The sequence below is a fragment of the Canis aureus genome, chromosome 21, assembly GCF_053574225.1.
Source record: "Canis aureus isolate CA01 chromosome 21, VMU_Caureus_v.1.0, whole genome shotgun sequence".
Lineage (NCBI taxonomy): Eukaryota > Metazoa > Chordata > Mammalia > Carnivora > Canidae > Canis > Canis aureus.
The window spans coordinates 6,085,962-6,101,709 of record NC_135631.1 but is presented as its reverse complement, the minus strand read 5'-3'; the positions used below and the strand labels follow the sequence as shown (position 1 = coordinate 6,101,709).

Here is a 15,748-nt window from a genome sequence, read left to right as displayed (position 1 = left end):
GACTGGCACTCCTGCTCATAGCAGCTTTCTGTTTAATTGCCCAAACCCGCATGCCAGTCAGATGAATGGATATTTGTAGTGTGTTAGATCATACAATCGACAAGTACTCCACAGTAACAGGAATGAACCACAGATGCTCACAACAGCCTGGATGAATCCCAGAAATGTTACTATGCTGAGTGAAACAAGCCAGACACAAAAGGGTACACACTGGATGACTTGATGTATGGAAAAGTTTTCTAATAGCAAAATCCACGGTGATTGAGATAGAATTCAGAGGCTGCCTGTGGCCAGGCGTTGGAGCCAGGCCCGTGGAAATGTGAGTGTGCTGGAATGTTCCTTAGCAGGATTGTGGTGCTGGTGCTAAACTGGATGGACACATTTGTGAAAATGTCCAACTCTGAAGTCATTCATTTTTGAAGTTCAAAGCGGTGGTACATAAGTTACATCCCAATGTCGAGTTTGAAACTGATGCTGTAATCTTCCTGGCAGTTGGCATCACAGACTTTTCAATTTGAAGCAGGCGCTTCAGAGATTGTGCTTTCCACCCTGAGGGGCGGGTCGGGGAGCAGACCCAGAGACACACGGCTTGACGGTTTTCGTGTAGGCAGAACTCAAGACCAGAATCTCCAACGTCCCTCTCATGTCTTAGTAGTAGTATTGCTGCAGGTGATCCCAGAAAATTGGTGGTACCTTCTTCCTCACACCTCTGTTCTCTACTTGATCTTCTGCTTTGAGAGAGGAGCCTGTGTTTCAGTCAGTGCCTGCAGCATTCAGGGTAAACGAGCGTGAACCGTGGCAGTGCCAGATACAGAGACAGAAGGCCCACCTGGGTGGCCATGCCACGACGGCCCAGGTGCCTGAGCTGGGTGTCTGGGGTTCTGGACACCCTGCAGCGGCTGGAGCTGCTCTGTCCGGTGCAGTGGTAGTGGCCCAGGCGCAGGCCCATGCGGGACATGGGCAGCCTGGGTGGGAGTCTTTGGTGAGGCTGTTCTTCCTTATGTCTCCTAGGACTACGCCCAAGCAAGGTTCGATGCCTATTTCGACCAGAAGCGGAAGCTCGGGGTGTGAGCGTGGGAGGCGCCATCCACTTCATCCCTGGACTGCGTGGGGGTGGCCAGCAAGCGGGCCCCTCCGCGCTCCAACTGCTGTCCCTACAGCAAGGCTTGGATGTCTCGCTGCCGACACAGATGTGTATGATACGAAAGACTGTATTAAAATTGAGTAACATTTATATCCTATCTTGTTTACGATTTCACTAGGTCTGCAATGAGATCGGGAAGCAGAAACATAGTTCAATAGCGCAATAGTGCAATATCTCAGAATCCTTTTAATCTAGAGAAGGCATCTCCTATTTGGGGCCTGAAGTTTGTAGTCAGGTATGGCAGACAGCGAGAGTAAACAGTGTTTCTGTGGGTCTTCTTTTTGGTTAACGTTGATTTTTCAAGGATTTGAGTTCACATGCTGGGGAACACTGTGACCATGCTCTCTGTTGGTGACTGTGTAGACGCTGCTGGCTCCCGAGCGCAGTGAGCGAGCAGGGACAGACTGTGACATAGCCCTGTGGATTTGAGCGCAAGTCTCTGGAAGCTGCTCCCTCACCCTCTGGTCCACGTGGCTGATGCTCCGGACAGCAGACTGCCTGTGACGGGGGTGAGCTGTTGTCTCTGGACAAGGATGAACCAACGAATGTAGCTCCTTGCTACCTGTTGTACATATACTGTTATGCAAACGCATCTCACCCTGACCCGGATGCAACTTGGCCCTGCCCTCCTCTTTAACTGAATGTGCTTTACTAACTCCAGCCTCAGGGGCAGGCAGGGAGCCCATAGGGGGCCACCTGCCAGCCAAGGGGCAGCTTGGGGACCTTTGGATGCACAGGGGCCTCCTGCCTCCCTTCCCCATGGAGAGCTTTATCCTGCTCTCCGCAGCCTTTTCTCCTCCACCTCTGCTCAGAGGGGTTGTGGGTTCTGTGCCTGGGCTGAAGCCTCCTGCTGCCCTGCTGCGGGGGCCTCAGTGTGCCAGGGGAGAGGGAGGAGGCCTGACCATGGCTCTGGGCCAGCTCCCCTGCCCTCCCTGTTCCCGATATCCCTGATGAGGTCCTCCTGGTGGGAAAGAGCAGTCTGTGGAATGTGGGGGCGCAGATACACTATAGCTGTGAAACCCATATATGTTAAATGTCCTTTGGGATAATTTTTTTTTTACTCTGAACTCTTATTTGAATGTTTTTCTGTGCATACATTTCTGCTACCAGAGATTGTACTATACAAACAATAAAAGCGTATAAAACTCATCCTGTCACCCTTGGGTGTGTCCTAAATCTCCTGTCGCCTGTTGTGCCTATGGAGGGCTCCCGGCCGGTCTTCTCTGCCCCACGACCATAAGGATCTAGAAGAAACTAGGAGCAGGGGGACATCCTGGAGGAGACTGAACTGCTGGCTTGCTCAGGCAGGAGGAAGATTTTCCACTATTTGCCCTTGTAGACATTTTAATTTTCTTTTCTTTTTTTTTAAGATTTTATTTATTCATGAGAGACACAGAGAGAGAGATAGGCAGACACAGGCAGAGGGAGAAGCAGGCTCCACTCAGGGAGCCTGACGTGGGACTCGATTCCGGGTCCCCAGGATCACACCCTGGGCTGTAGGCAGCACTAAACCTCTGTGCCACCGGGGCTGCCCGACATTTTAAATTTTAACCGGGTGAATGTGTTTTGGTGTCCAAACGATAAAACTAGCAGTAAATGATACTGTACTCCTATGTAAGGACTCACCCGCTCCCCCCGCTCTTCCCTGCCCACCCCCAGCCCCCTGGCATCTGGAGGCCCTGAGCAGGGCAGTCGGGCTCCTCCCAGCAGCTGGCCAGATGAGAGCCACAGTCATGGAGCCAGGCCACCCGGCTTGCCATGCCCAGGGCATCTTTGGCCTCAAAGCAGCCTTTGTTCCTGGGGCCTCCTGCCGGAAGAGCCATTTTGCAGCTCCTCAGCTGGAGAAAGGAAGGCCTCTGAGAAGCATTGGCACCACCTCCCAGCCAGTGGTGGGACCCAGGCCAGAAAGACATGCAAAATGCCCCTCTCCACCCCACCAGCCGAAGGATGACCTCAGCGTGGGGGGAAGGGGGTAGGACTGGTCACCAAGGAGGGGTGGGAGAGACAAACAATAGGTTCCACTGAAGGGGCAGCAGGGCCTGGAATCCAGCTCAATCCTTTTCCTGACCATTGGGGCCCTGGGTGGCTCCTGGGCTGCCTGGACAGCCTCTGCCCTTCTCTAGAATGGTGGCCGTGTGTGTGAGTGTCCCCGTCCTCACTGCTGGGTCAGGCTCTGGTGTCCCAGGCTGCTCCCTGCCTCAGACATCTTGAGTGCCTGAGGTGGGGCTAGCACCAGGGCATGGAAACATTGGCCCATCATGCCAGGCACCACCCTTCATGCCGAGTATCCCAGTCTCCTAACAGCCACTTGCACATCCCCAAGGATATCGGGAGCTCACTCACATCCCTGGCTCAGCCTGGCAGACACTCATATTGAGCTAGAATGTGCTGGAAACATCCTTCCTTGGTCCTAGTTCTGCCCCTTTTCACGCCAAGACTCTGGAATTGCTGCAGATGTGCTCATGAGGCCTCTCCCCAAATTCTCAAGACCCCAGGTCCTAGACCAGGGCTTCCCACTCCATTACACCTGACACCAAGCCCAGCTGCATAGGTGAGCATGAGGACGATGGGCATAATATATAGCCAGGCACGGAGTCCATGATATCAGGAGCCCTGGGGTGGGACCAGCCATGCCCAGAGCCTAGGCCCCACCACACCCAGCCTCCCCAGCCCGTGGCATTGCAGATGGGACCAGGACAGTTCTAAAGCCATCTTTATTTCTTGTCTCTGTAGGTAAAGGCAGAGACCTGAGCGTGGCCACAGATGGGCACTACTCTTCCTCTGCAGTGAAGGTGAAGGGGCTTAGCTTGTAGCCACTGCCTGAGTAGAACTTGTTCTGGAACTCCACCCTGGGGGTGAGAAGGGAAGAGCTCGTGAGGGGAGGCCCCCGCTCCTGCCCCCTTGTGCTTCCCGGGGCCAGCCAGGCGGGCTGCTCACCAGTGTAGCCGCAGTGCGTGCAGGAAGGCTGAGAGCCCCTCCATCACCAGCAGGATGGCCACGGTCAACACGGCGAAGGCAGCAAAGACAGGAACCAGCACCACAGGCGCCACACCCCATTCACGGCCCATGCGCAGGCCGCTACGCATGACCATGGCCCACAGGACCTCTGACAGCTCTGGGGGTCGGGGAGGCAGCAGTGGAGGCCAGGGCCGAGGGGTGCCCACCCAGCCCCTGTGGCAGCCGGAAGCGCCCCCTTCCTGGTGGAGGACCTCCCCACATCCTCAGGCTACAGGGGATTCTGAAGCCTGGAGAAGTGACCCGCCCAGGCCCCCCAGCCAGCAGCTGCCCCCGCGGCCAGCCAACCCCCTGTGGCCAGGTCACTCACGAGCATGGGCCAGGCTCAGAGCCCAGAGGCGCAGGTAAGAGGCCGTGTTGGAGATGCATCCCAGGCAGAACTCAATGGTGTGGATGGCCTGGTGCATGAGCACCTCGGACAGGACAAACTGGGGGATGGGAGGCAGTGAGGGGTAAGTCAGTCTGGCAGCCGCCATCCCCCACACATACTCTGGAAGACCACACCCACCTCGGCCTCCTCTGAGTTCCCTGGGCACCCTGCTTTCTCTTCATCAGAGCCCCAGCCAGCCACAGATGTGTCGGAGGAGTCTAGAATCCTGGACTTGTCCTCATCCTGGGGGTGGAGGGCAGGTGACATCAGCAGGCCTCCACCACCCAGGAGACCGCGAGGCAGCGAGGCTGGGGTCAAGCCTCCCGGCAGCCCTCATGCCACATGCCCCCTCCCTCCAGCTTCTACCGGTTGCCGGCCAGTGGGCCTCCGCGAACGGCGGCGGTGCTGCCAGTGCAGGAACAAGGGTGTGCCAAGCAGCAGGACGGGCACCATGGCCAGGGCCAGGACCACCAGCACAGACTGCACCACCTCCTGCGGGGCGGGGGGGAGCTTGAGTCAGGGTGCCCTCTTCGAGCCTCATGACTCTTGGGAGCCCAGGGAGCCTGCCGCCCACTCCTCCCCCAGGGCCCCTCACTGAGCAGGGACATTGTGCTATAAGGAATCCTGGGGGGAGATTCCCTAGGGGAGTTTCACACAGTCCCTTGACCTCCCTGGCTCACAGCCTCAGGCCTGCATCCCCGTTTCTCAGAGGAGGACCCTGCAGCTCAGAGTGGCCCAGTGATCACGAGGCCCCCTGAAGGGGTCTGGCGGGGCAGTACCTGCCCAGGGAAGAGCAGCCTGTTGGTGGGGCTGCGGGAGAAGAGGAACATGTTGATGAAGTGGATGAGGATGCTGGGGGCTGAGGCAGCGCTGGCAGCTGAGATGCACAGCCACTTGTAGATGACCAGGAAGACAAGGTAGCCGAACAGCCCCAGCAGGAAGACCAGCTCCGGTAGGGTCTCTAGGAGCAGCCGGTGCCACTGGCCAAAGTGTCTGTGGTGGCAGAAGGCCGGAGGTACTTGGTCACCCACCGGGCCACCCTGGCCCTGCCTGCCCCAGTGCCCCCTGCCCCCACCAGAACTCAGGCCCTCACATGTGGTTGAAGACTCCCAGGACCACCCCAAAGGTCATGTGGGTGACCCCAAGGATGACGGACATCTTCATCTTGAAGGAGTTGAGGAAGCTGAGGTGGTTGACAGCCAGGCTCCAGACCTGGGGTGGCAAGAGGGAGGGGTATCACCCTGGGCAGCCTGCCTGCCTGTCCCTGTGGGGCCTCATTGGCATCTGCCACCCACCTGCCCACTGCAGGGCAGCAGAAGGGAACAATGGACTGGACAGACAGGCTGGGCAACTGGGGTCCAGACCCCAGCTCTTCCCAGCCAGGCAACGTCACATGCCTGGTCTCTCCTGTATCTCTGTGTCCTTGTCTGTGAGACAAGAGCAACGCTAATGCTCACATCGGGGACTGTCATGAGAACTACATGCAATATCCTGTCACACGGAGAGTACGGAATGGCGCCTGGGCAGCAGGCTGCGAGCAAGCCAGCTCTGGCCTTGCTCCCACATGCTTCTCTCTTCCCTGAGGTGGCTGCTGTGTGGGCCCCACAGGGCGGGCCCCTGGTCCTCCTGGAGCCCCGCACCTCTTGCCCCCAGTGCCAGGCCAGGCCCTTGGGAGGGGCGCGCGGGAGGTGTCATGGCCAGGTCAAGGTCGGGTCAGGGTTAGTGCTGGCACCCACCCGGCCCTCCCGCCGCCTGCACCCGCGTGGCAAGTGGCCAGGACTCACGGGGTCAATGCCGAAGGGGTAGGGTCCCAGGAAGACACCGGTGACATTGGGGTCCAGGGTGAGAAGTGGGTGCTCCGCCAAGAACGTGTCACTGTGGCAACAGGGGCAGGTGGTCAGGGGCTGCGGGGCCACGGGGGCCACGGGGGCTGCGGCCGGGCCTCACCTCCAGTCCGACTGGGTGGCCATGGCTGCCACGCTCCAGCCCGAGGAGAAGATGGTCGTGGCGCGGCTGAAGCACTCGTTGTAGATGAAGCCGGTGTAGATGGAGAACAGGCCCATGAGCAGCAGCAGGTAGCGGCCGCTGAAGAAAGTCTGCCAGATCTGGGGGCGGCGGGCGGGGAGGGGGCTGTGAGGGGTGGCCCGGGCCCCCGCCGCACCCAGACCCCTCACCCGCCCTTACCTCGTTCTGCGCCGTCTTCACGGCCGGCTGGTTCTCCGCGAGCACCATGGCCAGGGCAAAGAGGAACATGAGCAGCCCGTGGCCCACGTCGCCAAACATCACGGCAAAGAGGAAGGGGAAGGTGATGATGGTATAGGGCGCTGCACACAGAGGGCAGGCGGTCAGCCAGGACCCCCGGGTGAACGTGCGCATCTGCACAAGCTGCCCCAGAGGCCCCGAGCCCAGGCTCTGGGACCCCGGGAGACTCGGAGGGGGTGTTGGCGAGGCAGGGAGGCCAGACTGTGTGTCTGCATTCCAGAGCCTGCCCCCTCCTGGCTGTGTGACCACGGGCTAGTGACACAACCTCTCTGAACTTCTGTTTCCCCATCTGTAAATTGGGAGATAGCAGTACTAGGACTCGGTAGAGCTATTGTCAACGAGTTCACCCAGGGCCAGTACTTGGCAGCCCCTGGCCTGCTCCCAGCTCCCCACCCCTCCCTGCCTACTGCCTCATCCCCTGCCATCAGCCCTGGCTGGTTTCTCCCAGGAGCACCTCTCTTAATTGGCCACTTGCGCCAGAGTCCCCAACTCAGGCTCTGCTTCTGGGAGAACCCGACGGCACCCGATTCAAACTTCTTACACAGTGAGGCCTAATGAGGAGCCTCAGCAGGCTGACTTTGGTCCCGTGGACATCGGATGTGCAATCTCTCAACCCTCCCAGCACTGCTCTGAGGCCCAAACTATGATTCCCGTTTTATAGATGTGGAAACCGAGGCTCAGAAATGAAGAAATGAATCAAGGTAAAGAGTCAGGCCTCAAACCCAAGCCATTCCTACTGCAAAGCCTGTTCTTTGCACACAGCCTCATGCTGGATCCCTTGTAAGCCTAACTGCTGGTTGTGGGGGGTGTTGCTGGAAGTAAATGCAAATCCTCCACGTTGCTTCCCCTGCCCTCCAGCGTGACGGGAGTGGGCTCACGAGGGCAGGACAAGCCAGGTATGGAGATGCCACCCTCCCGGGCTGGGGGCTCCACAGATCTCACCAGGATTGACCTCCTGATAGCGGCCCACACCGTAGGCGTCCACGATGCCCTGGAAGCTGGCAGTAAAGCGGTTGGTGCGGATAAGCGTCGGGGGCATGTCCCGGCAGGGGATGCGGTGAACCACAGCGCTCACGCCTGCCTCACTCTGCAGCACCCAATGGACAAAAAGATGAGGCTGATGGGGGGGCCTTCAGGGACCCTCTGACACCCCCAGCCAAACCCAGTGGGAGAGGTGGGGCTCACTGAGCAGGTGCCCAGAGATCTGGAGTAGCCCCTCCCCTCTCTGAAATAGGACCTCCTGCCCCCCCACCCATGGTGATTTAGGGAGAGTCCGAGATCAGCTGGACCAGAAAGTGCTTGGGAAAGAGAAGTGTGGCCCAGGAGAGGGTGCCCCACTGCCACATGTGAGCACCTACTGGGTCCCAGCAGCCTATGGTGTGTTCACACTACAATGGCCCCTGCAGGCTCATTACACCCATTTCATACATGAGTAGCCTGAGGCTCCCTGCAGTGGCCCAAGATCTTGGAGCCAGTGCCCATTGGGCCAGCCTCCAGGGTGCTTTTGGGATGCCAGGAGGGGGAAGGCTTGCTGGGCCTGGACCCTCAGGGAGAGCCGGCACCCACTGGGTGGAAGGGGAGGGCGGGAGCCCCCCTCGCCCCACTCACCGAGCTGTCCTGCAGCACCTGCTGTAGCGTGGGCAGGTCGCGCGTGGCGCACCAGCCCTCAGCGATGAGGCACTTGTGCGTGGCACTCACGCTGCACTGGTTGAGAGCCAGGTACACGGCCTTCATCTTGCGGATCTGCACTTGCCAGGGTGGCAGCAGCCGCTGCACCCGGCCCAGCACCTGGGTCAGGAAGCGCTCAGTCTCCCCCAGGACCTGCGGCCAGAGCAGGTGGTGAGGAAAGTGGGGGGGGAGGGGGCAGCGGGACGTCCAGCCCGCCCGAGCCCCAGGGTGCCCACCTCCTGCAGCTCCTGGCTCTGCTGTCGCAGCTGCTGCAGGGTTGTGAGGCGGCCCTCCTCCTGCTCCACGAACGGGAAGACGTGGCAGTGGAAGCTGGCAGGGAGGGGGCGGCGTGAGGGGGCGCCCGGGGGTTCTGCCGGCGGCCAGGGGCCTGGGCACAAGGGTGGTGCAGGGTCGGCCCCCCGTGGGGCTCACCAGTCAGTGATCTTGTGGATCTTCTGTCCTATCCGCTCACCCCAGTAGGAGATGAGGAAGGTCATCCAGGTCGCGGGCTCGCCCTGCGGGAATGGGCTTCTTTACCTAGGGTCCCACCCCGCCCGGGATGCCCCCAGCCCGGGCTCCCCAGCCCTCACCGTCACCGGGTCCTCCAGCTGCTGCTCCGTCTCCCTGAAGCTGGCGATGAGGAAGCCGCGGCAGGCCCTCCAGAGCAGGCGTTCCAGGGCAGCGGCCTTGGAGGGCTCCACGGCTCCTGCCACGAAGCTGCCGAGGGGCTGGACTGGGCAGGGGTGCTCCCGCCATCCCCCAGCCCCACCCTTCCCCTGGCCAGGCCACCCCAGTCAGGACGGTCAGCCTGGCACACAGGCCTGCTCCCAGGCAGGAGGCTGGGCCCGGCAGGCCGGGCCGGGAAAGGAGAAGGCCCCACGAGCAAGGGAAATTGTGGGCCTGAGGGAGGAGGCCGGAGGTGATCTGCAGGTAGAGGAGGAGAGCACTGGACAAGGAGTCAGTCAGGGCCTCCAGCTGACAGGAAAGAACCTGAAGTGCCCCTTACTTACTTGACCCTCAGGTCCTGGTGTGGCCCCCCAGGGGGCTGGAGCAGGGGGCTTCTCTCCGAGAGCCCATCAGCATGGGTGGCTGCCAGCTGGGAGCCAAGAGGCACCACCGTGAGCCCCGTGCCCAGCGGGGGCTGGTACCCTCTCCCCCAGCCCCCTACCCCCACCCAGAGCTGGAGCTGACCGGGAGGCTGTGGCCCTGGCCCAGCACAGCAGAGTGCAGCTGCAGCTGGTGGAGCTGGGCCCGCAGGGACTGCTGGTTGCCCCGCACATCCCGGAGCTCCTGTGCCAGGCGATCCGTCTCCTCCTGGATGCGAAGCAGGTCACGGGGCGGGGGTGCCAGCAGCCTCCCCTCTGGTGGAGGCAGCACCAGCCCAGCCCGCCGCACCTCCTCCTGCAGGAACACTGGGTGCAGAGGGACGGGCGTCAGGAGAGGCTCTTTGGGGGCCAGCGCCAGCTAATGGCCACTGGTAGCCAAGGGCTGCCTGATGACTAGCAGGGGTCCCAAATGCCACCCCAAACTCAACTGGCCACCAACTAGTTGATTCACTAAGTCCCAGACTCCCAGAAAAACCCCAGGCCAAATCTCTACCCCGAAAGGTCCACCCTCCTCCTCCTGAGCTCGTGTGGGCCTCTCCTCTGTGTGGGCCTGGGTCCCACAGGGCTGTGCCAGGCAGGGTGGGCCTAGCATGGGAGGGCCTGGGACGGGAGCATGCCGGGAGCCCCACGTACCACCTGCCTGATGACCTAAAAGGCATCAGTTAAACTAACAAACCATTAAACGAATGTGCTGTTCCCCCCCTCACGGGCTCCTCCTAGGAGGGGCTGTCACAGAGTCCAGGGTGAGGGTCCCTGGGTTGGAGAATCTGCTCCTCGGGGCACCTGGCCCTGGATCCTGGCCTCTGCCCACCTAGTCCATCTGTAGCACAGAAAGCTCAGTCCATGCCTCACCCTTGCTTAGAAACAAACCACAGCAGCTCCCAGTATCTACTGGAGGAATTCCCAGGCCCTCATACAGTATTTGAGGCCTCTTCCAAGTGAGCCCCATTCTCAAGAGCACTCCACAGACCCCAGCGGCCCTGTCCTGGCTCTGCAGGGCATGGCTTGGACTTCCCTTCACTGACTTCCGTCTGGGGGACCAGGACTTTTCCTTTCAGGCCAAGCTCGACTGGCACCTCCTTCAGGAAGCCTGCCTGGGATGTGGGCTGAGGCCAACTCACTGAAGGTTTTCTCCAGCTCTTCACAGCGCCGAACATCCCCCACAAAGCGTCTCTGGAAGGCGCTCACCGAGGCATTGAGCTGTGGGTGCCGCACAGAGGGGTCAGATTTCTGAGAAGGGAGCCAGGGCGGTCCCACCCTGGCACCCAGGCTTGGCTCCCTGCGGGCCATAGCTGCCTCCCCCTAGGACGGTGCTGAACACACCATGAGCCTCCTGATGCCCAGCTGGAGACAGAGCAGCTTTCCGTGCTCTGGGGAGGGTGTGACAGGGCCCCAGAGGCAAGGTGGCCTCAGCTGTCAGGCTGGCCTCTCCGAGAGCGGAGTATCTATGGCAGAGGCCGCCAGGACTCGAGCACGGCCAAGGGCATCCTGTGGGCAGGCGGCATACCATCGAGGACGCAGAAGGCCCCCTCCCGAACCCGTCGGTCCCACTCACGTCTCTGAACTCCACGAGGCCCAGCTCGCCAAGCTGGCTCATGCAGGTGTAGGCGGCAGAGGTGGGCAGGAAGAGCTGGACCAGTGCCACCTCCTCACTCCGGAACATGGAGCCCATGGTCCTGCGGGCCCGGCCGGGGGTGAAGGTTCAGTCGAGGTGGGCCTCGCAGTTTCCCATCGGGTAGGAATTCTGTCCACCTCGGCTCACATGCACCACGGAAGGTAGGTCCTGCTACCAACCCCGTCTGACAGGTGGGCAAACTGAGGCCCGGGAAGCCTTGAAGGGGTGCTGAGGTCACACCGGAAGTACGCGGTATACTTGGGAGTGGAGCCCACCCTGGCCGACCTCACGGCCCAGCCCACAGCCCTCCCCAAGCTCTTTCCCAGCTGGCTCTGCCCTGTCCCAGACACCCACCCTCGAGCCCTGGTGGCTCTGGCTCTTCTCACCCTTGACCTCTGCGCCATCTGTCCCTCTGTGACCTGCCCTCACCCCTAGATCCCACTCATCCTTGGGGCCCCAGGCCAAGGGTCACTTCCAGCGGCCAGCCTCCTGACTGCCACAGCCCTCGGCGGGCTGCGAGTCCTCGTCCGTCCACACCAAGGAGCGTTTGTCTGTGACAGCAGCCAGGGCTGGGCTGGAGCCTGGGGTGTCTGTGAGCACTGAGCGCAGGGAGCCTCCACCGGGTCCCCTGGTGCCCTCACTGTGGGCAGAGAGGCCCGGGAGGGGAGCCTTCCCCTGAGGCCTGGACTGCCTGGTGGCCTCTGTCCAGAAAAGGACAGAAACAGCCTTCCAGGTGTCGAAACCCACGAAAGTGAAACTGTGGAAGCTGACACAGGCGGGACAGCCTGGTGGGGCCCTGCCTAGCGCCCGGGGAAGGCCCCGCAGATGACCCAGCCACGAGCCGGGACTCCATGGCCACTGCTCTCCGGGCCCCAGGCCAGCCACTTCCCCTCTGTGGACTCAGTTTCCTTAGCTCTCAAATTGTCAGGGAAGGGGACAGGCACGGTGAGGTCCCAAGCTGACAGGGTGAACATTTGGCGCCAAAGTGCCCCACCCGCTGTCTGGGCCGCTAGGGGCCTGCCCGGCTGGTCACTTCCTCCCCTGGGCCTGATTTCCTTCAATCCAAATAGGAAGTGCAGCCCTGGCCCCAGCCTGGAGGAGGAGAGAAGGCTGAGAGGCAGCTTGAGGCTGCAGAAGCACCCGGCCCTGGACGGGGAAAGGGGGTAGGAGGGGCTAGGTTCCACCCCAGAGGCCTGAGCTCCGCCCAAGCTGTGACTGGCTGTGTGTCCTTGGGGGAGTCTCTCACCTCCTCTAGGGCTCCACTTCCTCTTTAGGTAAATGGGACTTGGCCACCCTGCCCCAGGAGAGACAGGACCTGAGGGGGGGGATGAAATAAAGTGAGCCTCCACGAAATCCCCTCACCCATACTACCTCACTGAAACCTAACAGCAATCCTGGGGAAGAGGCCCCTGAGCCCTGGTCTACCCACAGGTCAGCGCGCTTGAGGAGGTGAGGTCTGGGACCAGGTGGTCAAGTCAGGCAGGAGCCAGACCCTGGAGCTGCAGGTCTGTTAGTCCCACGGCTGTTCTCTGCCCAAGGGCACCCTGAAAGCCTGGTTGGACAGATGGGGGGCTGCAGGGAACCTGGTCTGGGGGCTCAGGGAGTGCAGCAGCCCCAGGCTGTGGCATATCCAGCTGAGTATCCCTCACTCACAGGGCGTGGGCCTGGGCGATTCCCCATGGAATCGTGGGCAGGGTGTGTAGGGCCCTGGTCAGACCCCTCCCCAACATCTGAGGACTCCACTGGCTCAGCCCTTAGCCCCTCTCCTCCCTGGCCCCTACCCAAGCCAGGGCCGCCCCTACTCCTTTTAATGCAGCAAACGAAGGTTCCTCAGTCCTGTGGCTTCAGGGTCCAGACTGCAGCCCCCTCCTCACTCTATGCCCCCTCCTCCTGCTTCCTAAGGGGCTGAAGCTCAGGCCACCCACTTCAGGAACCCACTAGATCCCTCCCCCAGGCCCTTGACCCACGATAATGAGAGCTGAGCTGGAGGACCTCGCCTGGAGCCTCCCTAATATCCAGACTGGTAGGCCCTGGAGTTGGAGTGACCCCACTTGCCTCTAGCTCTGCCTCTTTCTAGTTGGGTGGGCCTCAATTTCCTCATCTGTAGAATGGGTCCCTCCCTCCCGGGAAGATGCCACAGAGAAAGCCCTGAGCGCCACCAGAGTGCCATCAGGCCCGGCAGAGTTAGTCTCAGTGGTTAGCGGCTGGTAACTCCCCATTCTCCTCTTCCTCTTTCCTTCATCCCTCCTCCTCCTCCTCCCCGTCGCCGCCGTGGCCCCCGCCACGGCCCGACACCCGGTGGGCGGGCGGACTGAGCCGCATCCACCGACCCAGCCGGGTGGGGGTTCCAGGACCCGCTTCCCGGGGCGGGGCGAGGAGAGGGCGGCGGACGGGGCGCGGGGCCCGCAGACCCCGCGGGCACTCACCCTGGGGTCAGCCGCACTCGGCGCCGCGCTGCTCCGCGCTCCCGGCTCTGCGCTCCCCGCCCCGGCGCCCACGCAACTCACTTTCCCCGGCGGGCGGGACCGCAGGGGGCGGGACCACGGAAGCCCCGCCCCGTCCCGTCCGGGCCGGGGAAGTGGTAGGGGTGGCACCCGGAGCCCCGCGAGCGGCCGCCAGGGAGGCAGGGCTTCGTCTTCGGAGGCTGGGGGGCCGCTGGGGGCGCGCGGCCGGGAGCGGGGGGACCCGAGCGGAGACGCTGCCGACGTGGCCGGGAGGCCGGTGCGGGGAGGCGTCCGGGGCGGTCCCCCCCACCTAGAAGGCTCCTGGGGCCTACCCCTGATGGGACCCCAAAACAGAGGCTTGGGGTCCCCAGCGCGCCCCCTATCTCTGGGCGCATTCTCCCCTTTTTATACCCAGGATAGGGCCTAGGCTCCAGGCCCAGTGCTCGAGCCCTTGGGTGCCCGTAACTGAGCCTTTTTCCTCAATGGCACTCCAAGGACTGGGCACCCACGGGTAGTTGTAGCTCCACCTGCGCCTGGGGGAGTTCCAGTGACTTTGCTTCTAGTTAGCTCCCCATGGTTGGTCATGTCCCAACACCTCTGACCTGAGGCTCCTGAATGTCCAGCTGCCCGCACTTTGGACGGGCCAGGCCCATACCCTCCAGGGACAAGGGGCCTCCCACCTCTGGTGATCCTTGAACCCCACATGGCTAGGTCCTCCGAGGGGGAGGGAGCTGTGGGCAAATGGAGCCCCAGAGTTGGGGGTGGAAAGTCACAGCCAAGGTTAACATGTTCAGAAAAGGGGGGGACCCACTTCTAGGGCATCATAAGTCCGTTTCAGGTGGGGAGGCCCTCAACACAACGAAACTGAGTCCCAGTGGAGGCCTCAGGTCAACACTTCCTGGTGCAGGGGAACCAGAACCCCACAACCACAATGGCATTAGAGGCGGGCTCCTGAAACACACAAAAGATTCTGACAAGTCAGGGAAAGAATCAAGTCAGGAGCTGGATAAGCTGACCCATTTTTAATAAACGTGTTCTATTTATCTGTGTACAAATAGAGGCTCCATCACAATGGAGCTGGCTCCTTCTAGCTGGGAAATCAGAGGTGACACGGGATTCTCAAGCCTGTCTCATTACTGCAGGGCTCCTTCCTCCCACAGCTGCCAGGGCCTGCAAGGGGCTTGGTACAGACACTACCCAGGTTCTGGTCTTCCCTTCAGGGCCTTCACTCCCTTCTCACCTCTGCACTTCGTTCCTTATGCTGTGGGGGCCCAAGCAGTTCCTGGACCACTTCAGCATCAGGAGACGGCCTAGGTGTCAGAAGTCATGAAAAAAGGGAAGGAGCTGGGGAAAGGTTAGGGTTCTTTGCTACCAGTCTTCTCAGAGCCTTGATTGTGCTCACATGCGGTGCCTATCCCAGGGGAAAGAGGGCACTTGGGGCATTTCCCACCACTGGTCCACGGAACACCTTCCTCTCTCTTCTATGAAGCATCATGGGAAGTTAGTGTTTCATAAAGAGTACTTCTGGAAATGGGGGGGGGGGGGGTAGGGTAGCGCTCAGATCTCTGACCTGAGCTAGTGTTTTCATCAGACACATGCTGTGTGATCCTGAGCAGGTCCCTTCACTTCTCTGAGCTGCTTTGCTTACAGCTGGGGATATGCTGAAGCCGTTCCACAGTGCCCAGCACTCAGCCCATTCTGGTTCTGGAGGCTCCATTCGCACTGAGCTGGCACCCGGCCGCACAGGGAACCGCACCACTGCTGGGATTGCAAAGCAGGAAGTTCTGAGCAGCAGAAGCCAAGCTAGCAGCCTGGTCTGGGGAACTTGGGGAGGAAAGGGGATGTGGCTGGAGATGAGGCAAGGCCAGCTCAGGAGCAGGAGGGCCTGTGTCACCTCCTTGTGACTGTTCCCTCAGAGCAGGCTTCTCCCTGCCCCCAAGGATGCCCTGGCCTTCCTGAATTTCTGCCACTCAATGTACTTCTGCCTGAGACCTTGGCAGACCCTACATCCTTAGGGTTGTAGCTGTGTGTGGCCCTCAGGACAGGACAGGCCCAGGCCCTACGCTCTGGACAGCCAGGATTATGGGAACAGCAGACCTGAGGTTAAGCCTTGGGGGCTATGCC

At 61.0% G+C, this 15,748-nt stretch overlaps 2 protein-coding genes across 12 annotated transcripts in view; one reads left to right on the top strand and one right to left on the bottom strand.

The window, feature by feature from the left end:
- CHKA (choline kinase alpha) overlaps positions 1 to 7,517 on the top strand; it is a 71,114-nt gene extending 63,597 nt beyond the window's left edge. For 9 of the 10 annotated variants that reach the window (XM_077862662.1, XM_077862663.1, XM_077862660.1 and 6 more), the window contains one exon: positions 1,012 to 2,293. In XM_077862662.1, coding sequence (XP_077718788.1) covers positions 1,012 to 1,071 — 60 coding nt within the window. In that variant the 3' untranslated portion in view covers positions 1,072 to 2,293. Of the gene's footprint in view, positions 1 to 1,011; positions 2,294 to 3,877 lie in introns of those variants that run through there. The other variant, XM_077862661.1, reaches the window with a different exon arrangement.
- On the bottom strand, positions 3,841 to 13,724 carry TCIRG1 (T cell immune regulator 1, ATPase H+ transporting V0 subunit a3). Of its 2 annotated transcripts, XM_077862653.1 has the most exons (21): positions 13,607 to 13,724; positions 12,427 to 12,495; positions 11,121 to 11,241; positions 10,687 to 10,765; positions 9,651 to 9,871; positions 9,470 to 9,555; positions 9,050 to 9,176; positions 8,892 to 8,974; positions 8,696 to 8,789; positions 8,400 to 8,612; positions 7,734 to 7,878; positions 6,714 to 6,853; positions 6,477 to 6,634; positions 6,314 to 6,404; positions 5,623 to 5,741; positions 5,309 to 5,522; positions 4,896 to 5,021; positions 4,668 to 4,772; positions 4,470 to 4,587; positions 4,082 to 4,259; positions 3,841 to 3,993 (listed from the first exon to the last, which is right to left on the bottom strand). In XM_077862653.1, exons 3-21 carry the CDS (start codon positions 11,235 to 11,237, stop codon positions 3,915 to 3,917), a joined length of 2,493 nt encoding a protein of 830 aa, XP_077718779.1. In that variant the 5' UTR covers positions 11,238 to 11,241; positions 12,427 to 12,495; positions 13,607 to 13,724; the 3' UTR covers positions 3,841 to 3,914. The 2 variants fall into 2 exon arrangements, with proteins under 2 accessions (XP_077718779.1, XP_077718780.1); XM_077862654.1 differs by lacking the exon at positions 12,427 to 12,495 and having other exon boundaries at positions 13,607 to 13,692.
- Between the last annotated feature and the right edge of the window lie 2,024 nt (positions 13,725 to 15,748).